The sequence below is a fragment of the Chiloscyllium punctatum genome, chromosome 7 (genome assembly GCF_047496795.1).
Source record: "Chiloscyllium punctatum isolate Juve2018m chromosome 7, sChiPun1.3, whole genome shotgun sequence".
Classification (NCBI taxonomy): domain Eukaryota; kingdom Metazoa; phylum Chordata; class Chondrichthyes; order Orectolobiformes; family Hemiscylliidae; genus Chiloscyllium; species Chiloscyllium punctatum.
The window spans coordinates 97,909,034-97,926,097 of NC_092745.1; the positions used below are offsets into that span (position 1 = coordinate 97,909,034).

At 37.0% G+C, this 17,064-nt stretch overlaps 1 protein-coding gene across 6 annotated transcripts in view; it reads left to right on the plus strand.

Annotated features, from left to right (window-relative positions):
• The window catches only part of rnf220a (ring finger protein 220a), a 516,853-nt gene extending 500,628 nt beyond the window's left edge, over nucleotides 1-16,225 (plus strand). For all 6 annotated transcript variants that reach the window (XM_072574407.1, XM_072574406.1, XM_072574410.1 and 3 more), the window contains one exon: nucleotides 8,196-16,225. In XM_072574407.1, coding sequence (XP_072430508.1) covers nucleotides 8,196-8,271 — 76 coding nt within the window. In that variant the 3' untranslated portion in view covers nucleotides 8,272-16,225. The remainder of the gene's footprint in view (nucleotides 1-8,195) is intronic.
• Nucleotides 16,226-17,064: the final 839 nt, after the last annotated feature.

Here is a 17,064-nt window from a genome sequence, read left to right on the forward strand (position 1 = left end):
TATAGGAGCCCTTGCAATAAAAGCTTAAAAATGAAAGAATTTTGAGCTCATTAAAGTTTTGCGTGCATCAGAAGTTTATCATTCATTGCAGCTACATTGTTTTATTCCTTCCATTTTTTTGTTTCTTGTGATCACTATCTAATTGTATCAAGTATTCATTTGAGTTTGCATTGCTCTTTTTAAAAATCAAGATTTGATCCAGTGTTTGAAATCAAATATTGCTGTAACATTACAACAAAGGCAGAATACTGCAGATCCTGGAAATCTCAAAAAAAAAGTGGAAAAGAAAAAACTAAACAGGTTTGGCAGCATCTGTGAAGAGAGAAACAGAGGAGATGTTTTGAGTCTGATATGACCCTTGAACATTACAATCACATTATAATATTTCAGTTCTGTAGATAGTTTATGGCAAGCAAGACAGTTGGACTAGGAATGGATGACTATGTTGAATTTCTATAACAGAAGACAGTGAAACTAGGCAAGCTAAATAGCACACTAAGTGACATTTCCTACGACAATGCAAATGCCAAAGGAGTACAGTCAGCTTTTAGATATATTCCATTACTGACCTTTGATAAAAATCCTTATGTCTAAATAATTCCAAGACCATAAATTCATCTAGGCTTTTAGTAAAACTTGATTCTTCGCTTGTGAAAAGAGCGTCCACAAGGAAAGCACGTTTGCTTTGTAGGGGAAGTTGTATTTTATAAACTTTGATGTATTAGGAAATGAACAGCTATGTTTTCCCTAGTGGGCAATTTTGTGTTGGTTATAGGAAGTCTAGTGAGTGGCTAATCTGCTCCACTGCAGTAATTTATTTAATCTTGCTGTGCGTAGAATGGCATGTCTATAATAGTTTAGATTAAAGATGGCAAAAGTGAAGGTACACAACTTGAAGTGTGGTCTTCCAGATGTTTACCTCCTTTATTTTCTTCAAACAGAGAAACCTAGAATTTAGAATATATAGGGATTTTTGAAGCTGAGCTTACATTTTTGTCAGGTTGCAACAAGCTTTTACCAATCCAGATAGTAACCTTATTGTTATGAGATAACACAAGAGGCACAGTTTTGTTTCTGGGGAAGTGGTTTATCACACTGCTTTGGGATTAGAGGATGCAAACATTTCTATCTCAGCCCAATTTGTTGATTTTCCCAAACTACTAAAATTCAGTTATCCAAAATTAGCACTAATTTCTGTCATGTTCAGAAACAGCATGTTGTGTTCCTAACTTTTAGGATACACACTTGATTAGCTGTGAACTGCTTTAAATTGACATAAAGGGATAATGTGTTACAAAGGAGAACGTCAACTGACCCTGCTTGTCTAGTCAAAGACTGACTCACTGCTTAAAAGAGACTGAAAACGATGTCTTGGACATAAAGGTGTCAACTACTTACTTCCTTAAATATCAGAGGACGTTCCTGAATTGTATGAGTCGTCTTTGAAAAACAGAAGGGCTTAATATCTTCATTAAACCCAGGATATGACTGATTCCTGCTGATGATGATGATGCCACATTCCTGATGAAGAGCTTATGCCCAAAGCGTAGATTCTCCTGCTCCTCGGATGCTGCCTTAAATGCTGTGCTTTTCCAGTACCACACTTTTCGACCAGGATGTGATTAATCAACCCAGGTTCACCTCTGTATTTGGAAAAGAAAATGAAGTTGTACAGAGTACGTGATAAGGTATTTGCCTCTACGTAATCTTTCAGTGGTAACTACAGAACCATAAAGTGGCAACAATAGGAAGGCAATAACAGCTGTGTCTTAAGAATTGGAAGCTGTAACCTCATGAGGTCTCCAGCACCTGTTCCTTTTTGGGTCCAAAAGTGCAGCAAGCTAACTTTTTAGTAACTATAAGCAACTAACTTCATGGCCTGCAGAATGTCCATCTCTTTCTGAGAATACTAAAATGAATTTTACATATGACTTGGCTCTTGATTTCACCATCATCATCTTCAGGACTGCATTGGGTTTTTTTTTTCAGAACCAAACAATCACCAATATAAACTCTTCTTTTTGCCTATAACCTGCAAAAGTGTAATAGTCTCTTCAACTTTCTTTATCTGTATATGGCTAAGTGAATGAGGGCAATACCTATAAATTAAAGAGTGAGTACATTAGTAAACAATTATCAGTCTTTATTTAAATTAATGAAAGGCTTGTTCTTGGCTGTCCAAATTGTTCACCTAAAAGCCACACATACTTCCCTCTAAAAACCTGATTGATTGCAAGGCTTTCTGTAATTCTCTCTCACCCTGTCATAAAGCGTTTTTTTTTAAAAGGTTGAATATAAAATGGGGAATGAAAACATTGCAGATGATCTGATTCTGTCTGTACTTTTATTGTATCCTGCAATAATCTTGAGAGATTTTAATATTAAACAACCCTTGGGATATGGTTCCATTGATTCCTGCAAATATGTATTTCTGTACAAATAAGGTTCTTAAATTCGCCCGTTTTCTATCCAATTAGCATAACTAAAAAAACTAGTAGTCAAATGGCTATTGAGAACATACAAGATTGACTAGTTTGGTTGACAAGCAACTAAAGCCTCCTCACTTATCTTCCTGCATATTTTGTTAACACTGAGATTTGACATTGTAGTCAGTAGTTATCGTTCTTGTGTTATTTCCCGTTACCACTCCAGTTTCTGAGATAGTTAAAGGTAACCACTCATTCTAATGACTGTACACACCTTTTTGCTGTCACTTTCTTTGACAGATGAGATAATGGTAGTAGATCATTTATTTGTTTTGTCAGACATTTATTGCACGTTATCATTACGAGAATAAGCAAGGTCTTGACATCTTTGAGTATCTTGATTGCTAATACTTCAAGATAAGGTTTGGAGGTTCATGTTGCTGTTAATATTAATCCCTGATTTTGTAACAAGCCACACCCAATAGCTACAAGTTAGGATTTCTTTTCAATTTCAGACAGCTTTGATTTAAAAGGTACATTATAATGGGATAAATTTACCTTGGGCGGCACTGCAGATAAGCTGGACGTAAGGCATTTCTGAAAATTGAAAAATGATGCAGAAAGGAAGAATTCAAATTCTAAGTCAGTTTGTGGTAGAACTGGAGTCTCAGGTACACAGGATAGTGAAGAAGGCGTTTGGTATGCTTCACTTTATTAGATTAGATTAGATTTTTATTAGATTACTTAGTGTGGAAACAGGCCCTTCGGCCCAACAAGTCCACACCGACCCGCCGAAGCACAACCCACCCATACCCCTACATCTACCCCTTACCTAACACTACGGGCAATTTAACATGACCAATTCACCTGACCTGCACATCTTTGGAGTGTGGGAGGAAACCGGAGCACCCGGAGGAAACCCACGCAGACACGGGGAGAATGTGCAAACTCCACACAGAGAGTCGCTGAGGTGGGAATTGAACCCAGGTCTCTGGCGCTGTGAGGCAGCAGTGCTAACCACTGTGCCACCACGCCGCCCACTGACTTTATTGGTCAGTGCATTGAGTATCGGAGTTGGGAGGTCATGTTGTAGCTGTACAGGACATTCGTTAGGCCACTATTGGAATACTGCATGCAATTCTGGTCTCCCTGCTGTTGGAACAATGTTGTGAAATATGAAAGAGTTCAATAAAGATTTACAAGGGTTGCTTGGGTTGGAGGATTTGAGCTATAGGGAGAGGCTGAATGGACTGGGGTTGAGGGGTGACCTTATAGAGGTTTATAAAATTATGAGGGGCATGGATAGAGTAAGTATACAAGGTCTTTTTCCCAGAATGGGGGAATCCACACTAGATGGCATAGGTTTATGGTGAGAGAGCAAAGATTTAAAGGGAACTTAAGGGGCAACTTTTTCACATAGTGTGGTGCCTGTATGGAATGAGCTTCTATTACAACATTTAAAAGGCATCTGGATGGGTATATGGATAAAAAGGGTTTGGAGGGATATGTGCCAAATGCTTGCAAATAGCGCTGTACTTTAGGATATGTGCTCGGCATGGATGAGTTGAACCGAAGGGTTTGTTTCTGTGCTGTATATCTCTTGTGACTGTATGAGTGAATGGGGACTCCCTCCATGATGAGAGGTTGACTGGAACTGTGGTAACAGTGAGGAAAGGGCTGGGGGAAGCTAAAGCTAAAAAGCAAAAGTGAGAAAAAGGAGCAGGAGTAGGCCATTCAGCCCGTTGATTCCTGTTGTGCCATTTAATAAATTGTGGTTCACCAAACACTACAATGCCTTTTTCCCACATCATATCCTTTTCCAATTGATAATCAAAAATCTGTCCACCTCTTGTTTAAATATACTCAAACTCTGAGCTTCCACAACCTTCTAGGGTTGAAAATTCCAAAGATTCATACCTCCCAGATAATTAGATTTTTCCTTATCTCACTCTGAAGTGGTGTCCCTCTTATTTTTAAATATCACCCCTGGTTCTAGACTCCCCCTGCCAGGGCAAACATCTTAATCTGCATCTATCTTGTGTAACCCTTAAGGTTTTTGAAGGTCTCAGTGAAATCACTTCTCATTCTTTATAACTCAAGGAGTATGGGCCCAGTTTGCCCAATTTCTCTTCAAAGGACAATCTCACCATCCTGGTGAACCATTCGTTGCTTTTCCTTGGAATTGATATCTTTCCTAAGATGAGAAGACCAAAGTTGCACACATAGTCCAGGTGTGATCTAACCAAGTTCTTATACAGTTGAAGCAAGACTTGAATGCTCCTGTACTCCAACCCTCTTTCAATAAAGTGTAATATTCTATTAGTCTTCCAAAAGCTGCATGTTGGCTCAGTGATTTATTGACAAGGCCACCCAAGTCCCTTTGCAAATCTACACTTTCCAACCTCTTACCATTTGAGAAATATTTTACACATCGATTCTTCTTACCAAAGTGGATAATCTCATATTTTTTCACATTATATTCTATCCCTTGCCAAATCCCTAAGCCTGTCCAAAATTATTTATTAGGTAAAAACAATGACTGCAGATGCTGGAAACCAGATTCTGGATTCGTGGTGCTGGAAGAGCACAGCAGTTCAGGCAGCATCCAAGGAGCAGCGAAAACATCGATTTCAAAATTATTTATTGCCTGGCCCTAGTTGTCACTTGTCATTGCCGAGTTGTTATTTGATTCAGCAAAAGAGTAGAAATTGAAGGAAGAAGATTGAGGGCAAGGGAAATGAATATTGAAAAAGCAAATGTGATGGGTAAAGTTGGACCTTGCCCAGATTAGTGTAAGAAATAAAGTTGGCAAACAAGCCTTCTATTCCGCAAAATAAAATATTGAATAGGAGATAGTGTGTGTGCAAATAAAGTTCATGATCAGAAAAAATTGGGATGTATTGAAAGATCCATTGATGGATGGATGGGGAGATTAAATCTAACTTGAAACTAAAAAAATGCATTTAATTACTTACAGGACCGATGAAAATCTCAGGATAAATGTAAAGGATATTTAAACTAAAACATGGAAAGTTAGAAAGAATATGTGACAAAATTGTTAGCACACATTTTTTGGACAACAAAATTAAATTTGACACTTGCATGTAAAGTTTTGTCATACTTGTGGAAACTGTTAAACATTTTTTCCTGAGTTTGAGGATTCAGTACAAGCTAGCTTCTGACAGACATGGATATATCAATATGTCTTCCCTTTGGAGGAGAACTAGACTTGGAGAATCAGCAGAGGGCACACAGAACTGGACAAGCAGCTAGAAGGAATCAAAGAGGAGCAGAGGAAGGGAGGTGGCAACAGTTCCATTCTGACTGAGCTCAATGCAAAGAATTACTTTGAGTAAGATGCTAATCAATACAGTCGAAATATCCTTATTTAGCAAAAGACCCATGATGCTGTTATGGAGAAAGCAATTAAAATAGGCTCACGAAGTTTCTGTAGCTTAAAGAAGGCATGATAGTGTCTCAACTAATTAGAATTGACTTGGCAACCAACCAGCATGCATTTCTCTGATATTATAAATTATGGTGATTGATTAATTGATTCTTGGCATTCTTGCACTTGGCCTGACATGTGCGGGATGAAAAGCTTCAGCAACATGTTTCATTTTTCAACAATATTTAAGTTATGTACAACCAAGCAAAGTTAGTGGCCGTTGTAAATCATGATATTGAAGAAGTGTAATTCAGGAGATACGATACTGAAAAGGTTTCTCATATGTAAGGGATAGCACTGTTAACCGTACTAGAGTCGACAACACGGTATTAAATTAGTAAGCACTTATACAAACATAAGCTATTCAGAGTTGGACAACATGTATATCTAAGACAAGCCATGCTTGATTAAATTGTAAAATTGGAACAAAGATAATACATAAGTGAAGTGTATTAAACTTCATGTACATTGATTTGCAAATAAAAATGCAAATTTTGCTGATGGCACTAAGTTGAATATATCATGAAAACAATGCCTTCAGATAACAGAAGTGGTTGGATGAACACAAAAGAAAAAAGTGCTAAATGAAAAAGGAAGCCTTGGGAATAGAAAAATTTTAAATTGTGCAAAGGAATCTTCATGTGCACATATAGAGGTTATTAAAAATGGCTAAAAAAGTAAATAAGAGCATAAAAGAAAAAAACCTTCTTATTTCATCTAGGAACATACAGAGCTGTACGTTATTGAAGTTGTACAAGTCTAGGTGACAATAAAAATATTGATTGCAGTTACGACCAATCCACCATGTGGGTTTTGGGTGACAAATGTAGTTTTAGCAATATCTACATTTCAAGTAACATTGTGTAGTTTTTTTTTTAAAATTCTGCCAGATTTTAATTTGACTTTACAGATTATTAACAGGAAAGTGTAATTTGTATCTATTTTGCACCTGTACACAAGGTGAAAACTGCAAGAATTTTCAAATTTTGTGGCATCTATAAGCCTCAGATCAGATGAATCGAATCTAACACTGGAAATTGCTTAAATAAAAATTGGTCAGTAGCTCACTGAATAGTTATCAGCTTTTAAAAACTGCAAGACCTCAGTTTTACGCAAGCCCAATATTTACTATGCTCCAACACTGGATGACCACTGCAATCTGAGTGTTATAGCAGTTTGTCTGCTGTTACAGTGTGTCAGCTTTGAACACTTAAATGCCATGTTGCACTTTAGTCACCAACCTTCTCACTTAAATTCGTGTAAATCAGAGCAAAAATGCATTTTATCTGGTTTGCTTGTTTGGTTTGTGTGAGGCCATTTTATTTCATCTTCTGTTTCATTCTAATCATTTTTAAAGACAATTCTTATTAGATTAACACATAATTCAAATTTTAAATGATCATATTGTTGAGATGATGACCATGGGTTTTTGTACCAATAGTCTGGCTGCTCAGAGGTATAGGATTCAATTTATAAAATGGCACAAACCAATTATTTGATCAGTTTGTAGCTTTATTGGAATAAATATTAGAATTAATTGTATCTAGCCACTGTAGACTGTTTGACAGAAGTTTAAAACAGTTTCAGTTTGTTTTATTCTTGTTGCAGCTTTGTGGAATGCATTTCATCCTAGAGCTTTAAAAAATATTAAAATGTTTGCTTTACTGATAAGTTAGACGATGTGTCCACTAATTAACTATGAAGACATTAATGGAGTAATAGTTAATTTAGCATCCCAGTGGTGAAAATGAATTGATTAAAAAAAAATTTGTTCACTGGACATGGTGAATTGTACTTCTAAAGAGTGTGTAGAAGGGCAAGATTGATTGATAAATTGCATTAAACCATTTTCTAAACATAAGCAAAGTTCTTTCATCCACTTAAAAGTCAAAAATTCAGTCACCTTGAATTATTGAGCCATATCTTTAGCAGTTGGTTGGAGTATTTAAAAAGTTCTAGGTCTTCGTTGAGGAAGCAGTATAGTATAAAATAACATCAAGGAGAGATATATAAATACCAGAGTTAATGCATCTGTCTTAGAAAATGTGTCCAAATTAGAGGCTATTTTTGTGAATTCCTAAAAAAATCTCTAATAACATTTCTTTAGAATTGAAGAGTAATTTGAAATCTCATCACTTTCACTATTCTGGAAATTAATCTGTGAAAACATGAAATAGTGCTGTAAAATCCTCCGTGATTGTGAAAAGTCACATGGACAATAATAATCTTTTCTACATCAACCATAAAAAAAAGGCGAACGTAATAATTATAATAGCTGGGGACCTTCCCTTGTGTTTAACTAACTATTTCTTCTTTTTCAGGGGGCCAAAAAACTCTGTCCACAGTGCAACACCATCACGTCCCCTGGAGATCTCAGACGCGTTTATTTGTGAATGAGTGGGATACAGAAAGAAAAGGCCGTGATGATCCTGAGGCCAAGTTAATCACGATGCCTCACAACAGAAAGAGGACCATGAACAATTGTGGGGTGGCACCAAAAAATGTACAAATATTCCATTTTTGATTTTCTCTTAAGTGTATGGAAGGAGAGAAGCAGCCCATCAAAGAGGAGAACTTGATAATGCTGTTTGTTGTGTTAATAATAAAGGAACCCCCATCCCCTGTCCGAGTTTTATCAGATGATTGATGCCCAGAACACACACACACACACACACACACACACACACACACACACCCACCCACCCACTCCTCCGTAAACCTGTTGACTGGAGCTACGTTTACCAGAAGACATTCTGGGCTGTGCATTGTGAATGGACTTGTACTGTGTTCTATTGTGGTGTTATAGTGACAAAAAAAAGATGAAGCACATGTAATATAAATTATGTATGTTTACACCATTGATTGTGTATAAATGGAATAGACTTATGAACAGTGCATACTAATAAGTCCTTAATCATTTTGAGAGAAAAAGTAAGATGCATTAAATCTGCAGTATTTTTTACCCAGGCTACCTAAGATTTAAATATTTTGGGCAGTTGGTTAAAAAATAATCTGGTTTAATGAAAAATTTGTGATGTATATTTCTCATTCAGATTAAAGGGACAGCTTCAGTAATGGCTGTAATAATACCCATAACTTAAATACTAAAGGATGTAGACAAGATGGCTTGTCTTAGTTGTAACAAATGGGCTACTTGTACTAGAAGCCTGACCCATTTAAAATATCAGGCTGTGCAGCACCAGACTCCTGAGGGAGAACCAGGCTGATCTCTATATAGAGGCTATGGCCCAATCCCTAAGGTGAAGCTGCGTTAGTTCTTGTGGACCAGCGTTGTGCTGTGTGTCTCAGTTGTACCCGAATATGTAACCAGTTATAATGTTTGTTATTCATGTGAAAAGTCCTGGAATATACTGAAGAACTTGAAAGTAGATTTTTGAACAGAATGCATTTATTCTGTGATTAACAATTGCCTATAACAATGGCAACCCTGCCCTCTATCAAAATTTATAACTAAATTGGCTTCATCTACAGTTTCTGAAAATCTTTTGAATGTTGCCAGTTGTTATAGTTTGTATAGCCCATCATTATAAGTCTCACAGTTTTAGTGTTGTCTTGTTATTAAGGTAGTTGGACCTTGGTTCCTGGTTCTCTTTCATATTACATTTATGCTACATTCTGGGACAGTCACTGAAATGTGTAACTCGCTCTAGCCTGTGAAATGCTTGGCTCCCAAGAAAACACATTATCAAGGGAGTAGAAAAATTAAAATTTGACTTTATTCTTTACAAAACATGTTGGCCATGACAGGTACAGGCCTTAAAAGAAATAAGAATGGTATGAATTTTCTGTAGTAATTGACCATGATGTAAAAAGAATCTCTTGGCCTAAGCAGGCTACATGGTGACCTTTAACATAACCCTTTTGATGTTGGTTGGACATAGTTGCAATTCCTTACACTTCTATTTCCTTTCTTTTTCCCCCCTCTTTAATAGCCAGTTGCTGTTTTGATGTTTCTGATCATCCCTTGAGCACTGTATTTTTAAAAACAAATGTTGCCACAGTTCATGTAATATGGCTTTAATGGACAAAGCTTGAAATATCCATTAACACACTGGCATTTGCTAATAAAAGTTCAAAGTCCTTCCAGAATAAGCTGTGGTTGTCTGTGCTAGTACAGAACCAAATGATTTCATTGTAAGGCATCTCTCAATTTGCTCTTTGCATGTTGCTTATTATTGAGGCTATTGCTTTTGAAAATAGGTTCATGTGGCTTATTATCTTGCACAATTATAGCAGTGTAAATGGATACTGGATTATTATTCAGATGGAAGAACTAACAGCACTGTCAAAGAAAGCCAAAATATGGCAAAACGATTGAAAAGATTTTTTTTGTTGATCTGGCTATTCCATTGCGCAGAATTACAGCAATTTTTCAAATTTGAGTGGTGGTTTGGATCAATCAATGAGAAAGTCCCTTTTTAGAAATGTTTTCATGTGATGTGGGGGTGTCACTGGCTCGTCCAAAATTTGTTGTAGGTCTTAAACTATCCTGGTGGAAGTGGTGGTGGTCTGCCTTCTTGAACCACTGCAGTTCATGTGGTGTAGCTATACCTACAGCATTGTTTGGAAGTAAGTTCTAAGACCTTGAACTGGTGACAATGAAATAACAAATCAAGATGGCATACGTTTTGGAAGGAAACTTGTATGTGGTGGTGTTCACAAGCATCTGCTTGCCTTGCCAGTGGTTGAGGTATCGGTTTTTGAGCAAATTATTGAAAGAGGCAGGTGAGTTGCTGCAGTTCATTTTATAAATGGTACACATTGCTTCCACTATGTACTGGTTGCAAAGTGAGTGAGTGTTTAAGATAGTGGATAGAGTGGCAATCGAGCAGTGGATGGCATTGAACTTCTTCAGTACTTTTGGAGCAGCACTCATCCAGGAAGATGTGGAGTATTCTATTACACTTCTGACCTGTGTCTTATAGATGATGCTCAGGCTTTGGGGTTGGGAGTTGATTACTTATCACAGAGTTCCCAACCTCTGACCTGTTCTTGTAGCCATACTGTTTATATAACTAATCCTGTTATGTCATTGAACATCATGATTAGATTCTTTAGATGGCAGTTACCTAGCAATTCTGTGGTGTGAACATTACTTGCCAGTTATTAGACCAAGTCTGAATTTTGTTTGGGTCTTCTTGCAAGCTGGGATAGCATGTTTCAGTGTTCAAGGAGCTCGAAATGCTGCTGAACATGGTGAAGTCAGCAACAAAAATGCCCACTTCTGATTTATGATGGAGGAAAAGTTGAATAGAAGATCCATCTTGGCCTCCTGAAGTGCCCAGCATCACAGATGCCAGTCTTCAGTCAATTTTATTAACTACTTGTGATATCAAGAAACAGCTGAAGGTACTGAATACTGCAAGGGCTATGCACTCATGACACCCTGACAATAATACCGAAGACCTGGTCCCTTAAAACCAGCAGTTCCCTCAGCCAAACTGTTTCAGAACAGCTAAACCACTTCCAAATACGTGATAATACAGAATGTTGCCAGCGTTATGTTCCAGCCACAAAAAGCAGGACAAATCCAACCTAGCCAGTTATCACCATATCAGTCTACCCTCCCTTTCCATTACTCTGCTGAAAGTTATTATCAACAATGCTATAATGCAGCAGTTCCACAGCAATAACATTCCCATTGACACTTAGTTTGAGTTTTGTCAGTACGACAGACCCCCGACCTCATTATAGCCTTAGTTCATAAATGGACAAAATAGCTGAAATCAAGGGGAGACAAAGGTGCTGCATTTGGCATTAAGACAGCATTTGATTAGAGCATGATATGAAGGAGTCTTAAAAACTGAAGAAATAGGAATAAGGGAGAAAACTCTTCACTGTTTGGGGCCAGACCTAGGCAAGTACATTACTCCTAGTTTTGATTGTTAAGAATATAGTATTGAATAATTCAATTGGTCTTGAACTAATAATAACTGTCTTGATAACTTGCTCTTAATGTGCTACCAATTTACAACTTTCCAGGAATATCCACCTAACTCTTAGCAAGTATCATGGCCAATGACCTCAAATTCTGGAAGAAAGAAAAAAGAAATACCAGCTTTGCAGTTAACCTTGATGCCTTTGGTGTCGTGAAACTTGGGTCATGTAATGAGCTAATCAGTTAATATTAGATCTCCTGATAGTGAGCCACTTGAGGTAAAACTTTAATAGATGGTTCTCTGCCGTAGAAGTGTACTGTCAGGGCAGTACTCAATGGAGGGCAGTGATTTGCATTTGAATGAATGTTGTTTCTTTTTGTGAAGGAGTTGAAATCCCTAATGGCAATGCTAACTCAGCAGCACCAACACATATGTACGAGATATTAAATAATCACTTTCATCTACGTTGGTTCCTGGCACATGTTTGGCCTTCAGCTTTAGTATTTTGCCAAAACGGAAGTGGTTTCTTGTAATTTTCTTCCATGAAGTACAAAGAATTAAAGTATTTATTTTAGACTAAGTCATAACGGGAAACGTTCTGCTAAGTTCTTTGTTGAGTTTCATTTGTGAAAAGTCTTGTTCTTTATAGTTCTCATTGTGAAGGGCAGATTAAGTGAACGATGTATTGACCAAAATTGCACATGAACGCTTGTTTTTTCCATCTTTCCGCCCAATGTAATTTCTTTATAATGATCTATGAGAAAATAGGTGATAGTAACTGATAAGTGAAAATCATCCTACAATTGTCCCCCATCCCTGAAATAAGGAAACTTCCATTCTTTTTGGTGTATATTCTTGCCAACCCAGTTGCGATCAATAACTACCATTTGAGGAGATTCAAGCTGCTCGAGTCTAATTGCTGCATTCACCCCCTTTTGTTAAAAAAAAGTTGTTCTCATGTATTTGTGACAAAATGAATCATGTCTTGGTATTTTTCAATTGGTTGGGAGCAAATTACATTTGACTCCTGATATGACCAGCTTTAAATTCTTGTGGCATTCTGATTTCAGAATAAATATTATGAACATTCATGAGACAACTTGATCATCTAATGTTCAGTGCATGGAAGATGTTTCTTGTATTCAATCCTCAGGATCTACTTCGACTTATCTGTAGCCTATGATTTTTTTAAAATAAAGACAAGTGGTTATAAATTGAATACTAGTGTGTGTGTGAAGGGAATGCACTCACAAAGTGTAGATAATTTTCTTTTTCCTGTATGCTGTTCCTACATCATTTTCATTCTACTTTTTTTGTTACTTAGCAAGTGTTTCCATCTATCTTTTGCAAATATACATCTGATCTACATTATGCAGAGTGACATTGCTCAGAAAAACCCACTGAATCCTATACTGCTTAAGTAGAGAGATTTTGAATTTCTTTTTCAGACGTCAATGTAAAACATCCACTTCGAAACTCGAATGTAAACACACAACTGGAGCCTGTTTTGTCCCCAGCATCTTTTCTAGCCAGATGGGATGTGCTGGTGGTGTTTATAGTATACCTCTCATAATCCTTTTCACTGGTGGTCGCAATCAGTATTCGAGAGATTTGATTCAAATGAGCAAAGAAGAGGGATTTGATGGAATTAGTTCCTCATTAGCATTATATTTCTGAAGAACTGCTTAACTTCCCTATAATGCTCTATTCACTGCCAGACTTGTAATCAACCAACTGAAGCAAGTGATTTTAAGAGGCTGGCACCCTTTGGAGTTAACGTGATAAACCTGGTTGGGAGTTAAGTGCTCACTTGTTCAGTGTATTGACCTACCTTGATTTCAGCTGTCAGCTGTTTCTTCATTTCCGCACTCCAATCTCATTAACCCCTCCCAAAAAGAAACAATTTCCTTGTTCAAACAGTAATACTTGTTTTAACGGGTTGTTTTCAACTCTCTTGAACAGAGTGAAATAAGTTCACTCCTTATATCTCTAATGTGCCAAATGCACAATAGCAAGTCTTTGAATCAGAATCCCAGTCTGTACAGATGGAGAATGAAAACAAATTGATGCCACCACCCAGACAGTCTTTGTTGCCTGGATGCACATGATGTTTATCAAAGGCAGATTAATGTGGAGCTGTGTTTCGTGCTGCTCATCCATGCAGTTCCTCTAACAGTGAAACTGAAGCTGGTGACACTGGTGTGTGAACACAGAACATTTAACTTCAAAGTTGGCTTCTGTGAATTTTGTAATAAAAATTGAAAATGCTGCAAATAATAGGTCAAGCAACATCTGTGGAGTTAGACATGCTAACCTTTCAGGTGAATGAGCTTTAGTTAGAAGTGAAACATGTTAGAAATCTTACGGTTTTAAACAAGAATAGGAGACGGAAGACAAAAGGGGACGTCTGTCATAATACAGAAGGCAGGAGAGATTAAATGACGAGGGATGATGGTAAAAAGCAAAAATAAAGGGGAAGAGTAAAGAAAAGATCAGTCTATGGGAGGTATAAATGAAAAAGGCAGAATTATCAAAATTGTTCCAAGAAAAAAGGGGCAATTGTTATGATACTGTATAGGCCATCCATAACGTCGTTGCATTGGGTAGACCGGGCACAAATTGAGTGATCACATTGCAGAACACCTTGTTAGTCCACAAGTATGGCCCAAAGCTTCAGGTCTTCTGCTACTTTAATTATTTGTTGCATTCCTATTCAGGCCTCTTGGTTCGAAGCCTTCTCTTTGTCAGCAGATTCTTACACTGCTCCAATGAAGCTCAATACAGCTTGAGGAACAGCAAATTATCCTTCACCTATGCATTCTGCAGATTTTTATACTTCAACTGAATTAATCAATATTAGATCAAATGTCCCATTATTTAGTGTTGATTCTATTCCCATTCACACCTCTCTTAGATTCTTTTGTCTCTTGTTGCCATATCATCTTCCATGTTGTACCATCAACCCTTAATCATTTCATCTCTCCTGCCTTCTACCCATATCAGACTTGTCTTTTCTGATTTCCCTGCCTGTTTTTGTCTCTGTGCATGCTTAAATTACATATCAAACTTTTTCAAAAATATTCTTGTTTGCCAACATCTGCAATATTTTGCCTTTATTATGATTTTTGAATTTCAGAATGAAAGTTATTTGCAATTAAAATAAATCATAGTTCATTGCAAAGGAATTTTAATCAGACTCTATATCCATCTGTGTTTGCGTTCATTATTTTAATGTTTGTAAAGGTTGTAGGCTCCTAATGGTCTTTTCTATCCTCTTAAGTCTTTGGAAACATATCCATGCCCCCCTTGTAATTGTGTATTTTCTTGCATCATTATCTAGTTTGATCACAATTGTAACTTGATTTACAGAAATCTGTTTTAACCACTGGGAAAAATAGATAATATTCTCATATTTCCTTCTGTTATCCAATAACTCCATGCATTACCCAAAATCAACAAAGGGGAGAATTATTTAAAATAAATGAAAGGGTCTCGAAGGAAAATTTCTATTGCAAAAATGAAGTGCCACACCATTTCTAGACATGTTTGGCTGCCCCACCCTTCCAATTTTGAAGGGGTTTTTAAGACCCACAACAAATTGTTTAAACTATGATTTGGCTTGCCATCCCAATTTATCCTCAATCAAGAGAAGATGCTTGCTCTGTATCATCTTTCCTGTGAACTCCTTTCTTGAGAGCAATTGAGGTGGGGAGTGAGTTGTTAGGGCCTCACAGGGATTGTCTTTCTACCTAATCCTATGTATTCCACTGGGTTGTGTTGTATTACTGGTTTACCTCAAAAACAACAGTTAAGTTTGATTCATGTTTAATATTGGAATTTTGATTAATTGAGCTAATTTTCTAATTAAATCTTGGAACATCAGCCAGTGGTGAGTTCAAATAGCTCACAATGTAACAGCCTATAAATAATGAGGATTCTGGTAGATCTAACAATAAAAGTAAACCGTGGAATGAACAAAATAAGGCCAAAGATATAACAAGTTAAAACTGCATTTTTATGAGTGTGCTTCCTACCCACTACTGAACTGAACAGTTAAACAGCAGGACTGCATTGTGGGTAAGAAAAGGATGCTGTAAGGTTGAGTGATTTAACCACCTTCTGTCTGGTTTGCAATGTTAAGTTGTTGCATTCTGTGCTTGACGTTGGCATAGACCAAAAGACTTTTATTGTAGAATTTGCGCTTTGTGTCTCTGTGTGAAGCCTGTACCTTAAAGTATTGGATTTCTGCGTCTTGCTGTTGAAATACTTGTAAAGAGAATAATAAATTTTTTTGTAACTCACCGTATATGAAAGAGTAAAGAGCTATTCTTTGTATTATGTAAATAAGATACCAAACATTAACTTATGTTTGCTAATCAGCAGAAAGAAATGAGTTGTATGTGTCTCATCATTAATAAATAGTGCAGAATGGAATACAATGGGAAACTGAATGTTACAATGTAATTATGGATTGTTATTTCACTTACACCTGCTTTGAAAAGAAACGAATTCTGACTGTTCATCCCATGTTCTGTGGTGTAAAACTTCAACCTTTTTGATATAGTTTGCCTTATTTAACTTATTCTCAGAGGTCTATTCTGCAGATCAAGTATGAGACATTTGGGTAATTGACATTTGACTCGTTATGATTTACAGTAGCGACTTGCCTTTATGTAAACTTGTTAAAGTGGTAACATGTCCCAGTGTGGTTCATACAGAAAATGAATAATTGTATAATCAGAGAAAAGGGCACTTGACAACAGGTGCTCCATAGTTTAGCTGAATAAGTAAATTTTGAATAGTCTCTTAAAAGAGGAAAAGGGTAGAAAGGTTTAGGAAGTTTTTACACAGTTTAGGGTATGTAAGTGCCAATAGGAAGACAAAAGATACTGGGAAGAGGCCAGAACTGAAGGAATGCAGAGCTTTGGAAGATTGGGCTGGAGAAGGCTTTAGCGTTAAAGAAGGTAGTGACTGAAGGGATTGAAAGAAATGATTTAAGTGGAGGAATTAACAAAATATTATTTACTGTCTCTCAGACGCTAGAGTTGAGAAAAAAACATCGTCCTGAAACAACTCTGAAATGATCCACGACTTGTGTATTTTATAGTGCTGTCAAGTGCCAATTCATTCATGACGTCTGCATCAGCATGCAGTCATTTACAGGCCACCTGTTTACTTATTGAATGGACTCACCCAACTGTCCACTCCATTCTATGAGAAACTTCAGCTAAGCACAAGCAGTGGCAATTTTGGAATAAAGATCATGCAACCTGAGATTGCTGTTCCAGAT